This window comes from Podarcis pityusensis (assembly GCF_964106645.2).
Source record: "Podarcis pityusensis genome assembly, chromosome: 1".
NCBI lineage: Eukaryota > Metazoa > Chordata > Lepidosauria > Squamata > Lacertidae > Podarcis > Podarcis pityusensis.
The window spans coordinates 83333941-83359343 of NC_138028.1; the positions used below are offsets into that span (position 1 = coordinate 83333941).

General features: G+C 46.9%; 1 protein-coding gene across 8 annotated transcripts in view; it reads right to left on the minus strand.

The window, feature by feature from the left end:
- Positions 1-886: 886 nt before the first annotated feature.
- P2RX3 (purinergic receptor P2X 3) overlaps positions 887-25403 on the minus strand; it is a 32199-nt gene continuing 7682 nt past the window's right edge. The window contains exons 1-12 of one of the 8 annotated variants that reach the window (XM_080994872.1): positions 22743-22826; positions 21335-21470; positions 11413-11484; positions 10718-10781; positions 9875-9968; positions 8023-8100; positions 6685-6826; positions 5142-5278; positions 3842-3935; positions 2618-2683; positions 1997-2074; positions 887-1319 (exon numbers count right to left, since the gene is read on the minus strand). In XM_080994872.1, coding sequence (XP_080850998.1) covers positions 1194-1319; positions 1997-2074; positions 2618-2683; positions 3842-3935; positions 5142-5278; positions 6685-6826; positions 8023-8100; positions 9875-9968; positions 10718-10781; positions 11413-11484; positions 21335-21367 — 984 coding nt within the window. In that variant the 5' untranslated portion in view covers positions 21368-21470; positions 22743-22826 and the 3' untranslated portion in view covers positions 887-1193. The other 7 variants (XM_080994869.1, XM_080994870.1, XM_080994873.1 and 4 more) reach the window with 7 other exon arrangements.

Sequence of the window (25403 nt, forward strand, 5' to 3'; positions counted from 1 at the left end):
GGGAGTACCTATCGGCGTTGTCACAGAATGAAAAACAAACAAACCCACCACTATTTACAGCACATCCATGTTTTCTTGCCTCATAGATTACGCATGCATTTTTATTTTTATTCAGAAACTTCCATCACTTTGCCCAAAAGGCCTGGCCATTTGGTAGGCGAAGGAGTGGTCAAAGCTCCCCAACCACCACCTTCTCACGTGACCTTTGTGCTGATCCATGTGACAGTGTTTTAAACTTCTCCATCTCTGCATAAAATACTGTCACATGGATCAACACAAAGGTCATGTGAGAAAACTTCTCCATCTCTCATAATACTAGAACTCAGCCATCCAGTAAGTTAAATATTGGAAAATTTGGGAGAAACAAAAGGAAGAACTTCTCCATTCTGCACAGTTAAAGTATGACATTTGGTCTCACTAGATGTAATGATGGTACCAAGTTGAATGGCTTTAAAAGAGGGTGAGTGTTATCAATGGCTGCTAGCCATCATGGCTCTGTCCAACCTCCACTGGCTGCCCCTGTATTCCTGTTAGTGTAATTCCCAAGTGGGGAGGGGACTGCTGCATGTAGGTCCTGCATGTGTGCTTCCCACAGGCATCTGTCTGGCCACTGTGAAACAAGGATGCTGGTCTAGTTGGGACTTTAGGTGTTCCTGTGTAATGTCACCACATGGTACAGCTCAGCTCACGAGGTGGAGATTTGATGCTGCTGCTGTCATGCCATCCCATAGTGAACCTGAGTTTCATGGGTTTGGTGTGAAAAGCGGTTTTCCACTGATACATTTTCCAGTTCTACTGGAACCCTTAAGAGTTTTTTTGGATGATCATCCCACACCCACTTTTAATGCACTGGTGTTGGTGACCCAGGAATCTCCTTTTCTTTAAGTAACACTTTTTGTTGTGGCTATTTTCTCAAGGAAGAGGTGAGAGGGGATATGAGTCTCTGACAAGTTAAGACTCACAAGCTTCCCTGGGAGAGGTGGGCCATGATGTGAAACTGAGAAAAAAACAGAGAGGGGGAGAGAGAGAATTGGGAAGCACACAGTAAACTGAAACGAACCAACCAGTTCCCTCAACCCCAGTGGTGCGATGTGACAGAAGGATCCAAAGTGAAGGGCTGTTATGTGGGGCAGCACCCATGACAGCAGAGCAATGTAGGAAATTTGTTAATGTCCTCTTCACATGTCTGTCTGTTAGAGTCCAATTGAGAAGGTGCCTGAATCAGTTGACTGTTTCTCCTCACAACGACGTCCCAGGGTCTGGTTGTTCTGGTAAATGGGGCTTCCAGAAGTGTCTGGATGCAACACTTTCTCTGACACCTGGGTGCGGAGAGAGACAGAAAGCTGTTACCTTTGTAGAGGAATCATTATTATTCCTATTTATTACCTCTATATCCTACTTTTCCTCTAAGGAGCTCAAGGTGGCATATATGGTTCTCCCCACAACAACCCAGAGAGGCTAAGTTAGGCCAAGACACAGTGACTTGCCCAAAGTTACCTAATGAGCTTCATTGCCAAGTGGGGATTTGATCCTGGGTCTCCTAGGGCCTAGCCCAACACTCGAACCCCTGCCCCACACTAGCTTGCACAATTCTGAACATTTCTTCTCATGCTCTACTCTGCAGACTGTGACTTAGCTCCTTGTGACAGGGCAAGAGCAGGGAAGAAGGAAGAGGCCATAGTGTTCTAAGTGTGCATTAGCACACTTTCTTATTTACACTGAGTCATGGTTTGGTTCAGTGTTACGTGTGAACAAGGCTGGGGGCGGAGGTAACAAGGGGAGTAGAGGGGAGTTTTCCTCATAGCGAGCACAGTCGACTATAATTGATTTTCAGCTGGTGGGCCAAGATGCACTGCTAGGTCATCATTTGATATAAGAGGGGTTACAACAGCAGCACTACAACCATAAGAGGGTCCTGGTCTGAAAAGGCTGAGGTCTACTGGCATGGGGGTACTTTTGCTGGCAATGAACTTAACTGTGTACTGTAGAGACCCACCTCTTCAAATTTCTTGGCCTTGTACTGATCTGCTCCCTTCAGGAAGTTGAGGAGAATAATGTCACACAAGACTGTCCCCTGAAGTGAGAAGAGAAGAGGTGAGATGGCCTCTCACAGGAAAAGTGGCCAGGCAAAATGGTACAGCAGAAGAAGCAACTCTGGGCATAACGGACTGACTGGTGCATTAATCGACATTTTCAAATTAGAAAAAGCTTCCGGTCCAAAAAGAAGCTCAAATCCCTGATCCTCCGGAGCTTCCTAAAATCCAGCACTTTCCACTCTCCTCCCCAGTCGGAGAATCCATACGGACATAAAGAGAGGCTGGTGGATCAGGCCAATGGCCCATCTAGTCCAATATCCTGTTCCCACAGTGGCCAGCCAAATGCCTGTGGGAAGTTTGCAAGCAGGAAGGAAGGACAAGAGCACTCTGGCTGTCCAGAAGGAAATGTAGCTCTTGGGCTTAAAAAAGTGTCCACACTGCTCTAGAGAACCTTGTCCTAATCAGGTGTGTGAAGTTCTGAGACCTAAAACCCATGAATGGTGAAATCCAACCAGTTCTTTGGACTAAATAATGAAAGGAGAGAAGACATGACAAAAGCTTGGGCAATCCAAAATGCTTACCACCCCAACAGACGTGAAGGCTGCCACTGTGTTGATGAGGGTTGGGATGATGTTGAATTTCCCAGCCTGAGGGAACAAAAGGCAAAGTTAGCATACCAAAAGCGGTTCTCCTTGAAGAATCAGAGGATTGGAATAAATGTCAGCGAACTGTGATACCACCAAAATGGCTCCCCCTCCAGTTGTGAAAGGCGTTCTTGGGCTATTCATGAAAGCACCTCTACCTTAGCTTGTAGCTCTCTGTAGAAGGGCCACAGTCATGGATGCCATTGTCATCTTAATCATTCCAGGTTACCATCTTTGCCATGGCCACTGGTGTCACTTTGATGGTCAAGAATCCACAGTTCCACAATAATAATTCAATATGGAATTATTGATTAATTAACATAATACAGAAGAGTGGGTAACTAGCAGCATCTGAACATATTTGTGAAAAGATGGGTTTTATTTGTGAAGTTTTGAAAGAATAATTTTTGAATGTATGCATATCCTTCGCGATCTTAACGTTGCCACTTCTTATTTACTTTAGAGATTCTTTTCTGTTAGCACTGTTTTACTTTATATTTCGTTAATATAGAATTCATTAAAAACGCCCCCCCCCAAGCTGCTCTTCTGATTTCAACTAACTTGGGCTGTGATCCTAACCCCATTTAAGGTAAAGGGACCCCTGACCATTAGGTCCAGTTGCCGATGACTCTGGGGTTGCTGCGCACATCTCGCTTTATTGGCTGAGGGAGCCGGCATACAGCTTCTGGGTCACATGCCCAGCATGACTAAGCCGCTTCTGGCGAACCAGAGCAGCACACGGAAACGTTGTTTACCTTCCCGCCAGAGTGGTACCTATTTATCTACTTGCACTTTGACGTGCTTCCAAACTGCTAGTAAATCCCACTGAATTCAGTAGTGTTTACTTCTGAATAGACATGGTCAGGACTGCAGCCTCAGTCTGGATCAACCTGATTCCTTTCATTAAAATACTGTAGCTGAAATCCTACAATTGGACACCTGGAAGTATGTTCCCTTGAATTTCATGAGGCTCATCAGGATAGACATGTATAGGATTGTGCTACAAGTACCCCTTGCAAGACATATTACCTTTGTAAATGCATAAGGACCTGGGCTTTTAACTCCCTGGGCATTAGTTAAGATTTAACTCTCTCCCACCATATCCCATCAGGCCTCTGCCTAGCCATTGCTTTCTGTTCACGGTTGCCCTGTGCCACTCACATTCCCGTATACCAGAACATCAAAGCGAATGCCAAAGGCTTTCATGAGGGTGCGGAACTCTGTGCCGTTCTCTTGCTTGTAGTATTTGGCATATCTGTGGGCGAGGGAAAGGGGGACACACAAGTCCATGGGTCTGTTTAGGCCGACAGCAAACACATGATTGCATGTACATACACATCCATGCAAGGTAAACATAATGGTGAGGTGCCATTGGATGGTTGTAACAGTAGAAGAGGAGAGTCGGAAGGCTATGAACCTGCAATAGAATGCTTGCCAGCTTGCCAGCTAGCAGCTAGAAGGCACTAAGGCTGTTACTTGCAAACTGTGGGTTGTGTCCAACAGAGCCATCCTGTTCACACAAGGACTTCCCTTCCCTCTCTACTTCCCATGTGCTCTAGAAGGTTAAGGGGACAGAATGGGTGGGTGTACAGGGAGAGGGAGGAGAAGTTCTGTTGCACAAGCAAAAGTCTTTGGGGAAATGGGCAACTTCGTTGGGTAGAACCCCGAGTGCCTCAACACACAAGTACATGGTGACAAAACTTCCTATCGCACCCTGAGAAATAAATGAAACAATTAAAGGTGCTGGGACCCCCAAATACACAGGAAGCTGTTTCAAAATTTGCTAGACTAATAATTTGCTAGCTCAATACCTTCTACTCCATTGGTCTGCTGTGGGTGTGTCATGAAACAGTGCTTTCTCACAGCCTGAACTAAGATGGGCTGCAACAGTGGCACAACTATCATACAAAATATGTGGTAAAAAGGATAAGAAATGGGTGTCAAATGCAAGTCTGGGTTAAAGGTGGGTCCCAGGTCTCAAAATATTGATGACTGTTGGTCTATTCTGACTGACAGAAGCGCTTCAAATTCTCAAACATATTTTTCTTTCTTTCACCTATCTGATAATTCACCTAGAAATAGCAAGGGTTGAACCAGGCACCTTCTGCATGCAAATTGTGCCCTCTGCTACTGAACTGCCATTCTTCCCCTTTGTTCTCTGTGTGTGGCTGGCAGAGTAAGGACACCTGCATTTATGTACAGAGCAGATGTGTCTTATGTGCGAGACGAGTTCTGCAGCTGAAAAGTCATATATAATGAGGGCTGCCTCTGGTGTATCTGCACCGGGGGGAAAGCAGGTGGAAGATGTGTGGGTGGGCGCGAAAGTGCACAGGACAGCATGTTCACAAGCCACAGCAAGGGTGAGAATGTGGGGAGGAATCTTAATTTACCAAGTCATTGCAACAGGGGAAGGGATTCCGAGCACTGGTTTTGATTGAGGACTGAAAAGCTCCACACTTACCTGAAATTGTATCCATTAGAGACTTTGTTCTTTTCAGAGACACCATCAAGCCGGTTGAACGAATAGCTGGGGACGCAGCGATCCCAAGAATGGTCCAGGTCACACACCCATCCGATCTTGATCCCTATTATTCCACCCTGTGCAGAAAAACACACCCTCAGGCAAAATCTCCCTACAAGCTGAGCAGGGAGTTTCTGGCCACTAAGCAGGGACAAGGAACTTCACAGACAGGTCTAAAGGCAGGTGGCCCAAGATCATGTCATACTAATTATATTATGCTTCTGTGGTCTTTAATTATTTTATTGTGCAAATTAGGGTCACTAAAATACAGTGATACATCGGTTTCCGAACGTCTCTGTTGACAAACATTTCAGTTTTCGAATGCACCTTGGAAGTCGAACATGCCACGCAGCTTCCGTACTGTTTTCCATATTGTGTTTTCTGTATTAAGGCTTCCGTATTGAGTTTTGGGTTTTCAAACGTTTCAGAATTCGAACGCTCTTCCGGAACGTATTACGTTCGAAAACTGAGGTACCACTGTATAGTACAAGGATGGGTTTTCCCCACCACCATCTTTTTAATTCATGCTTACACATGGTGTGAGGGGTTCTAATCCTGGCTACCAATGGATTGTGAATGAGTGGTAGCTATTCTGGATCCATTAGGATGATAGGAATCTGCTTTACACAGAGACAGAGACCACCAGTAATGGAAATGAGACAGCTTATAACTGTAAGTGTGCAGGTTTGCCTGTTATGGTCACACAGAGACCCTTGTTGAGGAAAAGTAGCAAATGATTTTATTATGGGAAGCACATAACTTGGGTAGGGTAGAGGTTCTAGTTTTAAGCTAACTAGGCTGGAGAAATAATATGCTTGCTTCTTTTGTTGACCTCTCATCTCTAGGTCCAAAAGAGGAGAGGGAGAGGGAGGTGAAAGTTAGAGAGGATGCAGCTTAAGGATATCAGCCTTAATACCAAAAGATAGAAAAGTCAGCATAGAGATCAAAGGTACAGAGCTAGAGTAAGCAACCTCCAGATTCCTACACTATCTGTTAGCTGAGTTGCACCCAAGTTTCCAGAAAGTGGTCCATCAAGTTCAATATTGTCCGCACTGAGTGGCAGCAGCTCTCCAGGGTTTCAGAGCTCTATTTGGAGGGGCTGAGGAGTGGCATCTCCAAAGTACAGGGGTGTAATCTTATGAACATCACCATAAAGTTATCTACCCTAACCCCATACCTGTGGTCCCTGCAATCTCTGTTTGCAAATGCTTTCATCCTGGTACCACTGTTGCACCATTAATTTCAATGGTTGTGATGTTCTAAGTTGATCAGAGCTGCACTTTAGAATTTCAGCAGCCTTGCAAGGTAGGACAGACTGTGTATCAGTGAGTTCCCAAGACCACTGAGAAAGCATCGCAGCTGAGGGGGAGATTCAGGTCAGAAACTAGGCTTCCAATGCTCAAAACTGCAATCCTGGCCACTACCCCACAGCAGCCACAGAGCACCCATCCTAGTGTTTCGTATTGGCAGCAGTAATACTCACTGTGTCAGCCAATTGGGCAAAGTCTTGCCCAGCAAATTTCACTATATCCCCAAGGCGCAGGATGGGGCAGAAGGGTTGCTCCACTGGGTTGAAGCGGCATCTCTTGATATCTTCAGCTGTGAGGTTGGGTAGGAGGTTTCCCCTGGGAAGGAGGCAAAGCAAGTCAGACTAAGATGAGAACTGCTGAGCCCCAAATGAAGAGAGTGAGGAAAGTCAGAGGCAAGAAAAGTCAGGGCTTGGTGGCGCAATGCAACTTGGTCTGAGGAGCCTGCCCTACTGCTCCCTTCACCTAGAAGTAATTGGAGGTGACACTAGAGCCACAGCCATCACAGGGTGAAAGAGACCAGCCAGAAGAACTGCAAGGTTTGCTAGGGGATGTGTGAGCTGCTCTCTGAACCTTCCCAGTCTAATTCTGTGGCACAACTTGCTTGACAATGAAACAGCGAGCCCTGACTCTCCCCAGTGGCCAAGGGGAATGCAGAGTCAATATGGACTGCTTTGAGGTTTCACCTTACAATCAATAAATGCTAAATATATAAATTTTATGAAATAAAATAAATAAAAATAACTTGCTTGGAGACATTATAAGGGAGAGAGGTCATTATAGGGGCCTCTCTCTCTCTCTCTCTCTCTCTCTCTCTCTCTCTCTCTCTCTCTTTCTTCTTCTCCACAGATGCTTGCTGGCACAATTCACATTCTTACTGTTTGCAAAAAACCCCCAACCCAAACCTGTATCTCTAGGGAGGAAAGAATAATATTGGTGTGGAGGAGCCTGCTTTGCTGACATGCAACCTGCACCCACTACACTGCACATTAGCCATGCCCTCCAGGTGTTTCAGACTACAATTCCCATCACCTGGTGGCCACCAGATTTGTGAATCTGCATCAGACTGTGCTTGACAGAGATGACATACTCAGCCAAATGCCATCCAGTGGCTATGCCTATGCTGCAGATAGGGAACTGGTGTTGTTGGGATACAGTTCCCATCATTTCTGACTACTGGGCATGCTGGCTGGGACTGATGGGAACTAGAGTCCAGGAGTATTGGTGGGGGTGGGAGGAGAGCCACACGGTTCCCTGTCCCTGCCCTATGCTGCAGACTGGTTTGATGGCCCAGGAGGCCTGTTGCAGCCCAGCCACTGTCAGTCGGTGCCACCACTTCCCACCCTTTGCATGGAGCCCTCCTGCAACTGTCAGAGAAGACAATTCCAGCGGGATGAGGAAACCTCTGGCCAAGGGGAATTTCCAGAGGGCAGCTTTCAGACCAAGTGTATCGGGAGCCACATTCCTGAATGCCATCCCCACTCAGGTTTATAGGCTGGAGCCCCTTTACTCACTTTTCAAAATTGAACAGGGGGAAACGGATGCTGTTCTTAATGAAGAGGGTGAAGTTTTCTGCTTCTAGCATGACAGGTCTGCAGGGAGAAAAGTAAAGGAAATTGATCATTTGGAACAGGGCGGAGTACTGCAGGGCTGGCCCAGCCATTAGGCAAAGTGAGGGGACTGCCTCAAGTGGCAAATGTCTCCTGGCTATTCCTCCTAAGCCCCGCTAGCCATTTCCCTCGTTGGAGGACAGGGGCTGTCTGTGCTTTCAGTGGGGCATGTCCTGACCTCCTGAAGAAGACTGCTGCCTCAGATGTGGTGAAGGATATGACCACATCACCACCTTTTAATCAAATGAAATAACCAGGTGAAATAAGATATGGGGGATTTCCTCATTTTAAATCAGGAACAAGCCTATACTTGTCTGTGAGGCACTAAGACATTTCATGCATCCACCAGTTGGGGCCTGGTTATGATGCTCAAGTCACCTGCAGCTGGAAGTCTTAAGAAGGCACTGGATCAGTACTGGGATAACTGTCAAAGAACCATCCTGTCCTTCCATGTCAGATTAAAACGAATGGAAAAGCTAAGCCACCACCTACGCAAGGACATTTTTGGCCTCAAGACAAGAGTTGGCGGGTCTGCTGGGCATTATTTGACTAGTCTTTATGCGCCCCCTCGCCCAGCTTGTTCGGAGTTTTGGGCTGGGTTGCCATCAGTATGCCGATGACACCCAACTCTATCTGTTGATGGATGGCCATCCTGACTCGGCCCCAGACACATTGACCAGATGTTTGGAAGCTGTGGCTGGATGGTTACGTGGGAGCCGGTTGAAGCTAAATCCTTCGAAGACAGAGGTCCTGTGGCTGGGACGGGGCGATATGGGATTGGGGGGACAACTCCCATCTCTTGCGGGGGCGCAATTAGTGCCAGCACCGTCCGTTAAGAGTTTGGGTGTAATCTTCGACACCTCCCTTTCCATGGAGGCGCAGATTGCAGCTATAACAAAGGCGGCATTTTTCCATCTCCGCCAAGCTAAGCAGTTGGCTCCTTACCTCTCTCGCCCTGACCTAGCCACTGTGATCCATGCGACGGTCACCTCCAGACTGGATTATTGTAACTCGCTCTACGTGGGGCTGCCCTTGAGACTGACCCAGAAACTCCAGCGGGTGCAGAATGCTGCAGCGAGACTCCTTACGGGGTCTTCGCTGCGAGACCACATTCATCCGGTGCTATACCAGCTGCACTGGCTCCCGGTGGAGTACAGGATCAGGTTTAAGGTGCTGGTTTTAACCTTTAAAGCCCTATACGGCCTAGGACCCTCGTACCTACGGGACCGCCTCTCCTGGTATGCCCCACAGAGAAACTTACGGTCTTCGAATAAAAACATCTTGAAGGTCCCAGGCCACAGAGAAGTTAGGCTGGCCTCAACTAGAGCCAGGGCTTTTTCGGCTGTGGCTCCGATCTGGTGGAACACTCTGTCACAAGAGACCAGGGCCCTGCGGGACTTGACATCTTTCCGCAGGGCCTGCAAGACAGAGCTGTTCCACCAGGCCTTTGGCCAGGGCACAGCCTGACTCCCTCCCTCGGCAATCTTCGCGGAGCTCTGGCCCAATAGTTGCCAGTGGCTTGAATTAATTAATTTTATAACGAATGATTTTAGACTGTTGTTTATGCTGTACTTTTGTACTGTTTTATTGTTGTTAGCCGCTCTGAGCCCGGCTTCGGCTGGGGAGGGCGGGATATAAATAAAATTTATTATTATTATTATTATTAGTCAGTTTGCTAGGGCGCCAGCTCTGATTGAAGGTTCACAGTGGGGTCAATGTTCCTTCTCTTTGAAATAATCATGGTCTAAGCACTTACACGTTTACATTGTCCACCTCTGCTGGGCACCAACCCTGGATCTGACAGGTCTGGAAAGTGGAATTGTAATTAACACATCGGCCCGTCAGGATCCCTGCAGAAGGAAACACTCCATCAGGAAAATGTCATGGTAAAAAAAAGCAAAGCTCAGCATGTCAGGAAGCCATGTCTTCATTCAAAGACTACTTGAGAATTTGTAGTTCACCTCAAATAGCAAAACTGGATGGAACTCTCCAGCTCATTATAAGGGGTCCATTGCAGTCTCCACGCTCTCCTCAGCCGCCACCCAACCACCTGCCTTTTGATCAAGCACATCCAATCCACTGTGGGGCAATCCATGACTGCCTCAACCTGGCTGAACCCCAGGTCAACCTGAACTGGCCTGATTTGGTTTGGGAGCTGATTCAGCTAGAGCCTGCAGACAGTCTTAATCAAAATAATCTCTAAAGCCACATTATTCTTTTTAAGCCTCATTTTTTCCTGTGCTGGATGCCTGTCTTGTTTCAACACAACTCAAGAACGTATGGTGGGAAAAATAAGTTCCACACATTCCAACTATTTATCCTTCCCGTCATCCCAGAAATTTTTCTAAAAATAAAATTCTGTACAGAGCAATCCAAGTACCAACCAGCCCCAGCTTGGCTCCCTCCCCCCCCCCCGGACTGTCACAGCATCATTCATGTGCCCTCAGATCATTGGGTATGAAAAAAAGTAGGTCAATGGTGTATAGATCATTCTGCCAACGATGAGCCAAAGCCAATACATTTCACAGTGACAATGAAAGGTAAAGACAAGCCTTTCATTTATACATTGTTCCTTCCTTGTCTGTTGTCCGTTGCTTACCTGCTCCTGTGGCGGTGGGGACGGGCTTCTTGCAGTCTTTGTCCCCCTTGCACTTGTACCCCGGCTATTTATGAAACAGGAAAGAGAAGAGATGGGCAGAGAGAAGAAACCTCTAATGTTTCCAATATTAGTTCCCAGTTACCTTGTCCCCCTGTTCTGAGATGCTCAGACTCCTGAGGGAGCTAAGAATATCTTAGCTCCCGATCCTCACCCTGTCTCATTCACAATCAGTCCTTAAATTTCTTTTTTGGAGGGAGCCCATTAATAAAATCCATGAACTCCACCCCGCCCCTTTCTCTGCCACCAATGTAGCCAATTAGTGTGAGCAGTTCTGAGCTAGACGGTGAAGGCAGCTTTTTATACTCCAAAATGAACAGGCCAGTGCGGAACGTCAGAGCTGCCACCAGCAAGAACACCGGATTGGCTGTGCCCACGTTGCTGCCACTGTGCCCCAGCACATCCGCTTCAAGCAAGCTACGTGGCGTCAGGAGGGCGGCTCTGCAGCTCTGCCCCACCCCACTGACAGCTCCTGCTGCAAAGCTTCCTCTGCCAGCAGGATAGTCTTCTCAAAGGAATAGCTAAGGAGGGAAGCACCAAAGGCTAAGCCCCTTTTTGTCTAGAGCCCGGAAGACATGGCAGGAGAAACCACAGCCCCAGGCCACCTCCCTTCACCCTCTCTTGCCCGACCTGCTTACATCAGGGCAGACGCCTTGGAACTGGTTCTTCGTCACAATGAGTTTGGTGATGATCACAAAGACCGATGTTCCCTAGGAGCAGGTGGGAGCAGGGTGGGAAAGGAGGGGAAAGTTCACGTTGTCACAAGGAAGGGCATAGAGACAGAAGAATGGTGAACAAATGAGTTACCACAGTCATAGACCAAGAAAATAAAATGCAAAATTAAACCCAAACGACAAGTTGAAGAAGAGTATGCCAAGTGAAGCAATGGGTGGGAAAGAATCAGAGAACACCCAGGCAAGGATCAAAGCACAGACTAAGAGACGGGGACGAGCAAACATTTCTTTATGAGCCTGCCTGTCCACATCGACCAATGTTAGTCAGCTGCAACCAACTCTCAATAAGTTTGCAAAAATTCACCATACCAGACCTGTGACTATTTTTGCAGTGGATTAGAATTTTAAAAATAAGACCCTGAGGCAACGAATTGGAAAGGAGATGCAATTGTGCATATATTTTTTTAAAACAACAACACTTTTCTTTTTCTTTTTTAAAAACCCTCCCTCTCCCTCCCTTGAGCACTCACCCAAGCTTTTCCACCACTGGGGAGGAAAAGGTTTTGGGGGGTACCCTTCCTTCCCAGGGGGAAAAGTTGCTGGGGAGGATTTTTTTCATCAGAAAGGGTTAAGCTTTAATGCTGTGTTCCCCAGAGTGGCTGGGGAAGCTCAACCAGATGGGCAGGGTATAAATAAATAAAATATTGTTATTGTTATTATTAACATTAAACCCCTCCCTTTTCTCTGGCTGTTCTTCTGCAGCTACTCAGCCATATGCACAGTCACTTTTGCATTTAATATTTGAAAGGGAACTTGTGCAGAGAACCTGCATTCTGTACACCAGTGGTTTTCAACCAGTGTGCCGTGGCACCCTGGGGTGCCTTGAATGATGGCCAGGGGTGCTGCAAGCATCCCTGGCCTCCGTCCCACTTTTCTTCCCTCCCTCCTCTGATGCCCTTCTGCATCTCTGCCTCCCAAAGGCTTACACAGCCGTTTACTGCACCAGCCCTGGCCACAAGCTCCCCAGGCGAATGGGGCCTCTGGGGCCAGCCAGAGGGTGCTGGTTGCCAGGAGCAAAGGCTGCCTCAGAGTAAGCAGGCAAGAAGATGTGGGAGCCAAGCCAGCCAGTCCACCAGCCCTTGTTACTGGGAATAGACAAACAAGTACAAATGTAGACTTGCCAAGGACAAAATTAACAATATTTAGAAATCATCTTTATAAACACAGTATTAGGTTAAGTTTAGGATAAGTACAATCTTTTTTTCACAGGTGTATTTTAACAATTGTTATTCTTTTCATTTGTAATTTTATACTGGGTACAAAAATCCTTTTTATTTTTCAATAAAGAATAACTTTTTTTAAAGCTGTGTAATTTCAATATAATCTAAGGATCTGTATGGCGCACTTGTAAAATGTTCCACACCTAGGGGCGCCTAAATACCTAAAGGTGTTCACACGATTAAAAAAACTGAATGCTTGCAGCTGCATTTTTCACACAGGCACTAGGAACTGAGATTGACCCTGGCTCCTCACAATGCTTACATAGATGGACAAACAAAAGTAAGAGAGGCAATGTGGTGAGTGTATTAGAGTGTTGGCATGAAACTGGGGAGACGCGAGTTCAAATCTCCCCCTCTCCCGCACAGCTTACCTGGAATCTCTGGTTCATAAAATGAAGTAACTAAATTTCCATGTAAAGTGATCCTGAAACAAGGTCCCACTTTGAAACAAACAGCACAGAGCAGCCCTTATGTTCTGGAATGTCAAGTCTGGAAATAAGAAGCCACAACTCTTAGGAGAAAATGAGTTTCCCTTTTTCAAGCATCTGCCTCGGGACTGGGCAGGAAAACAAAAACAGAGCTGGTTTCTGTGCTTGGAATTACTCTGAATTTTCCAATAAGTTAAGAAGGAAAGTTCTCTTCTGCACCACAACTTTCCTACGTCTGCCAATGAAAAAAGGTTACTCGGAGTTTCCAAAATATTTTATGGCAGTTCCCCTCCCCTGTTGCAGTTTTCGGCAAGCAAAATTGAAACATGTGGCTTAGAACTTGAGCTCCTATGAGCAGAGTTCCACTGTTGGGGTGTTTCTGCTGAAGGAAGGGGGAAAGCATTTTTTGCTGATTCTTCCTCCCCCTTGCAGCTCTCTGAAAAGCTGCTCGGCTCTGGCTGATGCTGGAGTTTGGAGGTGTCCCCTCCATGTCTGAGCCTTCGCTGAACCGCACATTCCCTTTACTCCGTTTAGAGTGCACTCCCACTGCTGGTTTGAAAAGCAGGATACACACATTAGCCACAATCCATATTTATCTTGTATCAGTCCTGCCATTCCTTACTAAATCTTGAGTTTTGATGTATTTTACCCAGCTTCGAATCCAAAATGAGAAAAGAACTGTGTACATGTTACCAGCTTAAAAAGCAGCAAGGTTGTCCTTTTTGTTGGATCGATATTGGATCGAAGTTGGTTTGGGAGGAAACACATCAAAACACACTATTTAGGGGGGGAGAGATAGGGTGCAGGAAAGATATGGATTGCAGCTAATGCTGTGTGCACACTGTGTTCTGAACACCAGTGGATGTTTCCACAGCCAAAAAATGACCTAGCTGCATTTTAAACAAGTGATGTTGTGTACACCATCTCCGTCCTTTATGCCTTTATGGATACAGTGGTACCTTGGCTCTCAAATGGCTTAGTTGTCGAACAAATTGGCTCCTGAACACTGAAAACCCATAAGTAAGTGTTCCGATTCGCAAACGCTTTTCGGAAGCCAAACGTCCAGTGCGGCTTCCGCTCGAGTGCAGGAAGCTCCTGCAGCCAATTGGAAGCTGCGCCTTGGTTTTCAAACAGTTTTGGGAGTCGAAGGGACTCCTGGAACAGATTAAGTTCGAGAACCAAGGTACCACTGTAGCTGTAAAGACATTAGCAGATTATTATGCTTATCTCCAGGACATAAAAGGTTTCATTTGCTGATCTCTGCTGAGTAAGATGCTGTTAAAAGGCACAGCAGCAAGCCAGGATGATTTTCTACCCTGTTCAGGTGCCGTCTTTTTTTTTTTTTTTTAAAAAAACAAAATTAATTTAATGTATCAAATATATGTGTTACCCATTTGTGTGGGGGGGGGGGTGCAGGGAAACTGAACCATAAGACAAACAGCAAAGCATACTATAATCCATTAATGATGTTCAAATACAACAACTTGCATGCTGGTGTATTTCACCTTAACCTCCCCCCCCCCATCTTTACCCTGGTGACAGATGCTGGGGGTGTAACATGACACAATGCTCTAGCTGGCAAGCACTGCCTGTGGTTGGGAGCCGCCATTTAAATCCCCGATAGAAACTGGGTGGGGAGTTGAAATGTTGGCTGCAGCTGTTTCAGAATCAGGAGCACTGGGCCCAGGAGATGGGCGGCCCCTTCACAGCCACCCAACATTCCTGACCCATGACCTGCCATGCAGAACAGGAAATGCCTTCAGATAATTTTCTAAAAATGCTTAAGGATGAAGGAATGCAAACTGCTCAGTCTAGCACATGGGTAGGCAAACTAAGGCCCGGGGGCTGGATCCGGCCCAATCGCCTTCTAAATCTAGCCCGTGTATGGTCCGGGTATCAGCGTGTTTTTACATGAGTAGAATGTGTGCTTTTATTTAAAATGCATCTCTGGGTTATTTGTGGGGCATAGGAATTTGTTCATTCCCCCCCCCCAAAAAAATATAGTCTGGCCCCCCACAAGGTCTGAGGGACAGTGGACCGGCCCCCTGCTGAAAAAGTTTGCTGACCCCTGGTCTAGCACTAAGCAAAAGGGGGGGAGACAGTTGATGCCCACCCCTAATGGAGGAAGGTGTGTGCTAGGAGATTACACATTTGCTGTTTCCCCGAGTGGTAAAGAGCTTCAGGGGCTCTGCTGCCAGGATGAGTTCTCTACAAAATCAACTGAGTTCTGGTTTTCTTTGCAATATTTGTCCCCCTCCCCCTTCAAATAGGCAAGCTGACTGGAGGCAAACAGACATCCCACACGTAGGTAGCAGCTGCTGAACACCCCAGTTCCAGTTCCAGCTAACTTCAGCCAACCACAAGAGTCTGACTTTCTCCCCATCCTGCCAGTCTGTTTTTGTTGCCTATTTAAATTGCCAGTGCTGTTTCTCATGTACACAACTGCTGAGAACCGTCCCATATTCCAGCCCTGCTGGCAAACTGCCCATTCAGGAGACCATAAAAAGTCATTAAGAAATACAGATGGGTCCTGGTGCATCCTTTTAAGGCCATAAACAGCACAGGACCCATTTGACATGGCAATTCCCCCCCCCCCGCCCCCAAAAAGCTTGACTTTACAATTTATTTGATGCCAGTTTAAGACTGTGGCATTTGCATATATTTGCTGAAAAATACTGGATTGTATTTATGTCAAAAAACTATTGGGAAAAATTGGAAAATAAAATTTATTTTTTTAAAAAAGAGTGTGTGGTATTTGTTCAATTGATTTATTGGTTTGGCGTGACCCCCGCTAATTGATTTACGATCCACAATTAGCTCTTTATGCCCGGCGCGCTTCCTCCGAGCTGCGCCACTCAGCTCCGTCTTCAGTAGCTCTCCAGTCACGCCTCAGCAGAGTTGAACACAGCGGTGAAACTGTCACGTAGCTTCCACTTAGCTTTCGACAAACACAGACAGAGACCAGGTTTGTCTAATATCAGTCCTTTATTCCGACTTTCCCCAGGAATCTCCTGGGCTCACAGCAGCCATGACAAACTGCCACCTCTTCCCTCAGAGACCAGAGGGGAACAGAGAAACGAAACTCCTCCCAGCTTCTAAAGCTGACGTCAGAATGCTGAGGCATCATGGGAACAACTTAACCAGTTAAGTTCCAAACCCAACACCCCCTCTTGCCGAACCATTCTGACAAGACCTTTTTGAGTTCAACACCTTTCCCTTTGCCTTGTGCCCCTTCCCGGCATCTTTCCCAGGCACCTGTTGAACCCCTTCAACATTCCCAGAATCACACTGTGCGACACTTTTCCACGCACTTGTGACCTGATACCCTACTGACCCATTTGGGCCAGCAGTTGTGTCTTCTCCGTCAGATCCTTCCCCCTCTGACTTGACACCCTGTTTGTGAGCTTTCTCCATTACGCTAACCGGAGATGAAGCCTCACACCTGGACACTCCTTTCACAACCTTTGGAGATGCCCAAACCTGCCCTGAACCCTGATCTTGGACCTGGTCCCCATCACCGGGTTCTGAACCCTGATCTTGGACCTGGTCCCCATCACCGGGATCAGCCTCTGGCTCCCTTTCCTCCTCAGAATCAGACAGACATTCTGAGAGAAAAACAGGACTATCCCTGAGTCTTGAACACCCACCCTGTTCACAGGACTCAGCCTGCTTACTGACCAGCAGCTTGGTTTGATCACCCTCTGGGTATGCAAACTTCCACCCATTGGTTGCAGGATCATATCCACAGAAGATCATGTCCTGAACCTTTGGACCACCTGCCTCAAAGAGCTCAAAGGGCTCTTTGGCTACCCTCCCAAACCTGGGAAAACCATGTACCTGTGCACCCTTGCATGCCCTGCACCCTAGGGACCTCCCACATTTCCGGAGTTTGTACCCTTTTGTGCACCTGTGCAGCTTTTGCACATGACTGGGAACCTTAGCACACTGCGCCTGTGCTTTTCCAGCATTCCCACCACCCTCCAGAGGTGACTCCAGAACAAAGAGATTGTTCTGCCCCCTTTTCACGTTGGCCACTTGTTTCCCCCCAACGTAGACCTCTAGCTCCTCCTGTAAAGGAGAAAAAACATGTTAGCCACAGCAGAAACCGACTTTCTCATTCCGTCTGCTAACATCACAGTTGTGTCCTGTTGAAACAGCCCTGCAGTTCCGCATTTCGCCAGCAGGCTCGCTTAGCAGGTGCTGACCAACAGCAGTATTCAACACCCAGCGTGTCACCGTGTCCTGGCTGGAGTTGTTCTTCACAGTTGCCATAGAAGCAGTGATAAGAAAACAACCCTCCCCAGCGTCTGAACCACGTCTTTCCCTTGCGTTCCCACGCTGGCCTCCTCTCCGAGACTGGTTCCCATGAGAACTCAGCTGGTTGACCTTGGGACCTTCCTGCCCAGCTGTCTCCGCTCTCCATGGGCAGCAGCGACGAACTCCAGTGGAAAAACACTGCCCGGGGCTCCTCCCAGCTGGCTTGGCCCTCCTTCTTCCGGTAAAGCACTCTTTGCCAGCTCCGCCCCCTCTGGCCTGGCTCCCACTGCGGCTTTCTGGGAACCTGCTTTGTTGACATTCCACTCCAGCACGCACAGTGGAAAACTTTTACACTTGCCTTTGGAATCCTTCGCCCCCCCGATCTGCTCACTAGCACTCCTTGAGGCTAAAACATCAGGAACAGGGGCACCAGCCATCTCTAGGCTTTTCTCAATACTTTCTCCAGGGCTCTGGCCTCCTGCTGAAGCTTCACAGCACATCCCAGCAGCCCTTGCTCAACTTCTTAGAGTGAGCTGTTGAAACGCAATGTCCTCCAAGACCTGGCTGCCTGCCATTGTCTTCCGTTCTCCCAAGGGGCCCCAAGCTGTACTCACAGATCACAAGCTCCTCCGGCACCCATCCGTGGGGAAACGATTTTCCAGCTGCTCTTCAGCTCCCAGCACTTAGCTCTCAGCACAGGCAACCCACTTTGTGTCTTTCAGCTGCTCTGAGCTCCGCAGCTCTCCTTTGCCTCTTAACACCAGGCAAAAACTCCTGCCAGCGACTTCAAACGCATTCCGGCACTTCAAAGCGTTCCTGTGACAGTTTTTACGATCGGTGATTAAGCACCCATAACCTGTTCAATTGATTTATTGGTTTGGCGTGACCCCCGCTAATTGATTTACGATCCACAATTAGCTCTTTATGCCCGGCGCGCTTCCTCCGAGCTGCGCCACTCAGCTCCGTCTTCAGTAGCTCTCCAGTCACGCCTCAGCAGAGTTGAACACAGCGGTGAAACTGTCACGTAGCTTCCACTTAGCTTTCGACAAACACAGACAGAGACCAGGTTTGTCTAATATCAGTCCTTTATTCCGACTTTCCCCAGGAATCTCCTGGGCTCACAGCAGCCATGACAAACTGCCACCTCTTCCCTCAGAGACCAGAGGGGAACAGAGAAACGAAACTCCTCCCAGCTTCTAAAGCTGACGTCAGAATGCTGAGGCATCATGGGAACAACTTAACCAGTTAAGTTCCAAACCCAGGGAGTTGGGTGGGGTGTAACAGGGAATGGGTGTGTGTATCTTTATTATGATGAATTCTGTTTTGATTCTATTGTATTGTTATGAGTTGGCTGGTGGTGGGAAGGCGGGGAGTAGGCTGTATGCTGAAACTCTTCTATCCCCTGTCCAGCAAGTGTAATATAAGATGGGATTAAAATTCCTAGAAGAGTCAGGCTAGCTTCCTGGTGAGGTGATAGCCTAGGTTATGGGGACATTAAGAGAACAAAGGAAGTGGATCTGAGCCAGATACCAAACTTGCTGGTAGTTAGAAAGACAAAGGTGAGAGCGAAGAATTGAAGGGTGTGAGCTAGAAGCTGGAAAAATGCTGCATGCTGGGAAGCCAGAAAGTCAGAGTGATGTTTGATTTGCGTGTGAATGCAAGGCCGTGGCTATGGGATAAACAAGGCCCTCTTGGAGTGTTAATGCTGTGAAAACCTCCATCGTAGGCTCAGGTTGTATATATGTGTAAATAAGCCATATATCATAACAACACCACAATCTCCGCTGTCCCTCTTTCCAAAGGAAGCACAAACCTTGGGTAAACCTTGGAACCTCACACCAATTGGATCTTGGGGTGGCACACAACAGTATATTGTTCTTATTCTACACCACCCAAGGATTTGTCTGGACAAAGGGCAGTTTAAAGATTTTAAAATCAAATAAATGAACATGAACGCTCTTTTATTAAGCCCCATGAAAACTCAGTTTGCGGTGACCAAGTCAAACAAATTGACAATCCTATCCTGTTGTCCCCAACTCCCTGGCAGAGGTCCACATTCAGCTGCCTGGGTTCAGTCCACTTGCAAATGCTGGCAGAGACCTCAGGACGCCATATCCTTCACTAAGCCTTACTCTTGGATTCCACCCCTTCCATCAGTTTCACTGCAACATGCAGCAAAAATCAGAAACAACTGGGATGAAGTTGGTGGCTCCAGAATTCGGAGCAGTTGTTCCTATCATCTTTGGGGGTGGGGAGTGGGAACAGCTCATGTTCTTACCCGCAATGTTTTCTATTCATGGAACTCTTCTTCTGCATTCTTTGTATTCCTAATGGGCCTGAGCATGTTTTGGGAATTTCCTGCTCAGTTGGGGAACATGAGAGCAACGTTAGAACTCTGTTACAGTTCCAATGGGGTTGGGGGGGGGGACAGCATAGAAGGGTTATCTGCGGTCCTGAGAAGTACAGTGTATATATATTTAGAACACAAATTGCTTGTGCTCACTGACCTGTCTCAGATTTGATGCTGAAGGTACAATGAAATCTGAACGCATATCCATAGAATATTCCGACTCAAGACTCCAATAAACTTTTATCTACAGTTCTGCTGATGCCAGTTACTTGCTGCCTTAGATCCACAAGAAAGGCTCTTCATACCTTCATCTGTACTGTATTGCTACCAACAATCTTCCTTTATGGCACCGTTTGCCGTGGCAAGTGAGCAAGCATGAAATCATTAAGACACTTATTTTCCAAGAAGGCATTTAGAAGTGCTTTAAACAAGGTTTGCACTCAGGTGTGATTCCCCAGGGCAAGAAATACTCACAACTGAGCATCTGAAATTGTGCAGCCATGTTTGTTCTTTTAAAATACAGACACCATAGGCCCTGATCCTTTTCCATTTACTGTTTGTGTGCAAACACAAATGGCTCATTTGCACCATTAAAATATTACGTATGTATATCTGGTTCATGCCTGCACATTTATCACTTGATGGCTGCAACATCAGGGGGTGATTCGTATGACTGAATGGCAGGGGCAGCGCGTCCTGTTTTGCCTCCTGAGATGAAATGGGAACGTGTCGCCATGCTGCCCATACCTGGGAAGCTGAAGGACAGTCACTGGTGGAGAAGTGATGCCAGTGCCAGTGCCACTTCTCCACTGGCGGCACGGCAGGGGGCACCCATGGGGGCACTGTCTTTTCAACTTCCACCACCTGAGGCAGCTATTTCAACCAGCCTCATGGGCAGGCAGGCCATGCTGAATGGGTCATTCTAGAACAGTGGTTCCCAACCTTTTTTATTCAAAAAGTGAACTCATATTCACGTGGAGGAAGCCTAAAAGGCCATTCACTGTTAATAACTCATTCTCGAATTGCCCCCCCCCCAAATCAAATTGCCCCCCTGTGGGGCGTGTGCCCCATTTTGGGAACCACAGTTCTAGAACATTATTATCACTTCACAAACAATGTTATTACATGGAGTCAGTCAGCATATGCATTCCCTTGCTAGTAATCAGGTATATAGTAATCTTTGTTACAAAAAGTGATGCACAGTCATGCACAAACTATAACAGGGAATATTTTTCTGAGAGGGGAGCCACATTACCTCCCTGCCCCAAGTTATTGCTGAAGCCATACTCTGCTGCTGAAGGGTTTGCTGCTGCTTTATTGGGTCTGTGCTATGGGTTATTGTATAGCTTGTATTGCTTTTTCTGATTTTATATTATACTTTATGATCTCAAGTAACTTAGAGACTCCTTACATAGCAAGCAACTATTAAATTGAAATCATGACGACAAAAATAAAAATGATTTATTTATTCAGACATCAACAAACCAAACGGCCTGCCCATCTTTCAGCCTCGGGAGAGCTCCATACCCTTTCAACCCAACTCCCTCCCTGCGAACTTCGTGAAGGCTTACCTGTGGAGGCGTAACATAATCAGCCGTGTCCATGACCTGGTTACTGTACTTGCCAAAGCCTTTCACCTTGGTCACCACAGAGGACTCAATGGAGGTGTCTCTTATTTGGTAGGCCTTCTCGTGCAAGAACACCCACCTGCGGAATGGGGGGGGGGGGAATAAACCAGTTAGCAAGTCCTCTAGGGCTAGGCATGCCTTGTATGAAATGACAAGACACAGAAAATAATGGTGGACTAATTTACATGAGCAAAAACCACCCTGATCTTTTACTGCAGGGTTAGCTAACTTACTGTGCTCCCACTGTTGTTGGGCTCCAACTGCCATCAGCATGGCTGATGGTCAGAGATAATGGGAGCTGGAGTGCAGCACACTGCTTACCCCTGTTTTGGTGTCCTAAGCATTAGCACTGTTAACGGAATATCTCCCTATGACTACTAGATCTTGGGGCCAAGTAGTTTCTCCTCATGCTTCTGCACAGCCCTGTGGTAGCGAGGTCACATCTTCCACATTCTCTCAGCTGTTGCCAGCCAGTTATCTCATTTTGGGGTCTCCAGCTCCCTCCTTGTGGGCGTAATCCATTTCTATTGCAGTCAGTACAGATGTTATGAATTTGTTTGGCATTTCAAAAGCCTCTTCTGGTTGCCTTGTTATGAGAATTGGGGGGTTGGGGGCTTTCTTCAGAGAAGGAGTGATGAGGTGATCTGCTGGAGCGCAAGGGTAATTGACAGCTTCTGCTTGCTCTGGCAAGCAAAGGAAGTGATGATGTGAGGCTTTCAGGTCCTTTTAAAATGAAGTTTGAACCATAAACATACTATTTTCCAGTTCAGCCGTTGTCCTATCTATACCATTAGCCCCCTGCCCCATAATAGTAGATCCCTCCCAGTTATTGCTTCCAAAAAAAAATTATGTTTCCCACAACAGGCCTCCCTGCTAGGCAATAAATGACGATAAGCCCTGTAGGAGGGCGTTTAAAAGAATGTTTTTGTCCAAACCAAATTGTAAGGCAATTTTTACATCGCATCTCATTTTTTGTTGGGTGCTGCCCTCTAGCGCTCAGATTTATATTGATTTATCACAGCGATAGATAGAAACGCCATCCATGTATGCAGTTGATGGCTCTGACAACGGTGACTTTACCAAGAACGAGGCCAGGGAGCATATCAGCACTGGCCAAATGGAGAAATGTCACCTGAACACATTTACTCAGCAGCACATCCCACTGATTTCAATTAAGCCTGCTCCCCAATAAGAGCATGTGCTTTAAGCATGCAATCTGTAATGCAATTTGTCTAATTTGGGTTTCAGTGAATCACAGATTGTAAAGGGCCTTTCTGTCATCAGTCTGATTTCCGTCATACAGCAGGGTGCATATATTACCCCTCCAGTAATTCTTAGATAGTGTCTGTACCTTTTATGGGATATCAGACATCTAGCGCTGAATCAAGCACCATCCATTGGCAAACTGTTCCAACTGCCAATTATCTTCCCAGCTAAATGTTTGCAGCTAATTTCCAGTCTGAGGGATTCAGTCTCCCTGCTGGATCCCTCTTTGGTTGCCTAGAGATTAAAAAATGGCCTCTGCTATGAGACATCACTTCCTTGTTCATCCCTTCCCTTGCTCAAGAAGACCATGTGAGCCAGGCACAGCTGATGCCATCCCATCCATACCAGAATGACAGCCTTTGAACATCACAAAGGAGAACAAAAAAACCCCCAACCCTCATGAAGTATCAGATGCCAACATTCAAGGTTGGAAGCCACTAATGGATCAAATTAAATTAGATATTTCCCCCCTTCCATACCCACTTAGAACTTGGTAAAATGCTAACAACATTAAGCACACGGTCATTTGAAATGAAGCAGTTAAATGGTCCATTTATTTCCCTCTGTTTGATCAACTCAGAAGAAGTAGAAGGGTTTATCCTATCTTACAGCACTCCTTCCCTACTGCCTTTGCAAAAAAATGGAGTTTTGCTGTTTTAGGCAACATACGCACAGGATCCAGTCCCCTCCTCTTGAGGAAGAGCTGTTATTGAAGGGATGTCACACATTTCCCCAGCACTCAGACCATCCCAGTTTTGTCACTGGGAAAAATGCCCTGTCCCTCCAGCAAGGATGCTGATATTTGCAAGTACTGTGTGGAATGGACTTTGCCAGCATGAGGCTCAGAAATGGTGACAACAACTTCTCTGCTGGGTCAACACTGTTTTATATTGACTACTTGGTAGTTACAAACTAGGGAGGCTAAGAACAACCCCAGCACATCACTCCAGTGTGGCAGCAGGCAAGAGAGAGTCAGACACTAGATGGGTTATACCAGCCTGGCCCCCATCGAAAGTTCTGGGCTACAACTCCCATCAGCCTATGCTTGCTAGAGCTCATGGGAGTTTTAGTCCAAAACATTTGGGGGACAGATTGGTAAAAGCTCGGTATATACCATCACCCTGCAATAATAATCTTGCCATTTTATGAACCTTTCATTTTAGGAAGGCCATGTAATTTCCCTCACCCTGGCATCTGAACCATATCACACTCATCCTGTGAATGTAGCCAATGGCTATCCCTTCTATGGCAATGCATCCTGTCTCCATTAGGTGGTGATGGGATATCCTCCTACTGCTGTAGGATGACGGCCAACATGAGGATAGTGCTTTCAAGTGCGTGCATACCTAAACTCTGTTTGGAGGTGGTGGTCTCCTGATTTATGCCATGGTGCATCTGCAGCAGCACAACCAACCAGACGCCTTCATCTGCCTCAGCTGCAACAAAACATGTCTCTCCCACATCATTCTCCACAGCCACAGCAGGCATTGCAACCTTCCAGCAGTTTGACTTCACCCCCAAAGGCGCACTCCTCCATTGTCTCCTGAGACAGACAGACACCAACAAGGTGTGGGATAAGGGCTAACAAGAGCATAGTGCTTTCAAGTGTCTACCCACTTAAACTCTCCATTTGGGGGGGTCTTCTGATTTAAATATTTAGCATGGGGGGAATGATTTGACCCCCTTTCCTTGGGATGGGATTGATCTGTTTGCGTAGGGAAAAGTTCAGTAGCTGGATCTGAGAAGTCCCCCTCCCCAAATACTTACCCAGCCCCCCCTTTCTTTTTTCTTGCCCTAATTTAGAATATAAGCATGGAGTTTTCCCCACAATCACGAGTTACAAACCTGCCTCTTAGTAAAATGGAAGTTCCTGAAGGTTCCTCAGAAGCTAATGGAATCCATGACCACAAACATATTTCATGCTTTGTGGTACGATCAATGTCATGCCAATTCCTAGACTCCATGTGCCAACTTTGAGCAGCATGTCCATTACACAGACTACAAATGCTTCGCTAGGCTGTGAGCCAAATGAAACCCTGTGAAGGGGGGGTTAGCAGTACCTGCATCGTGTGACACAAGAGCCTTTTCAACCCACATTTACTATGTAAGAACATAAGACGGTAAGAAGAGACACCCCTCTGGGTCAGGTCAAAGGTACATCTTGTCCTGCATCCTGTTTTCTCAGTGACCAACCAGATGCCCATGGAAAGCCCCCCAAAGCAGGACCGGAATGAAAACAGCACTCTCCCCACTTGGTATTCAGAGAAATGCTGTCTCCAATGGTGGAGGAAGTGCACAGCCAATAACACGGCTGCTACGCACGGACAGCCTTATCCTCCATGAATATGTCGAATCCTCTTTTAAAGGCCTTCCATGCTAAGTGAGTAAAGGATTGCTGTGACATGCAGCATCCCCAATCTACATGTGTTAACTTGAGAGCCTGCATAGACCCTGCAACTAATTGTGGTTTGTACAGGAGTATCATGTATCCTTTCGATCTGTGCAGAATCTAATAAGGCATCACAGGCAGCTAAAGGCTGAAGTGCGGGAGCTCGTCGTGATGGCTCACACAGCAATACCTGCAGGAGGTTCACAACCAAACCCTCAAGTGGAGCCCAAAAATGTAGGCACACACAAACTCAGCAGAAGAACGTTTAATCCAATAGGTCCAGTGCTATTTTTCTAGAAAAAGAGGTGCTGGAACTCACAATGAACTCCTCCCTTGTTCTCTTATAATGGCAATGGC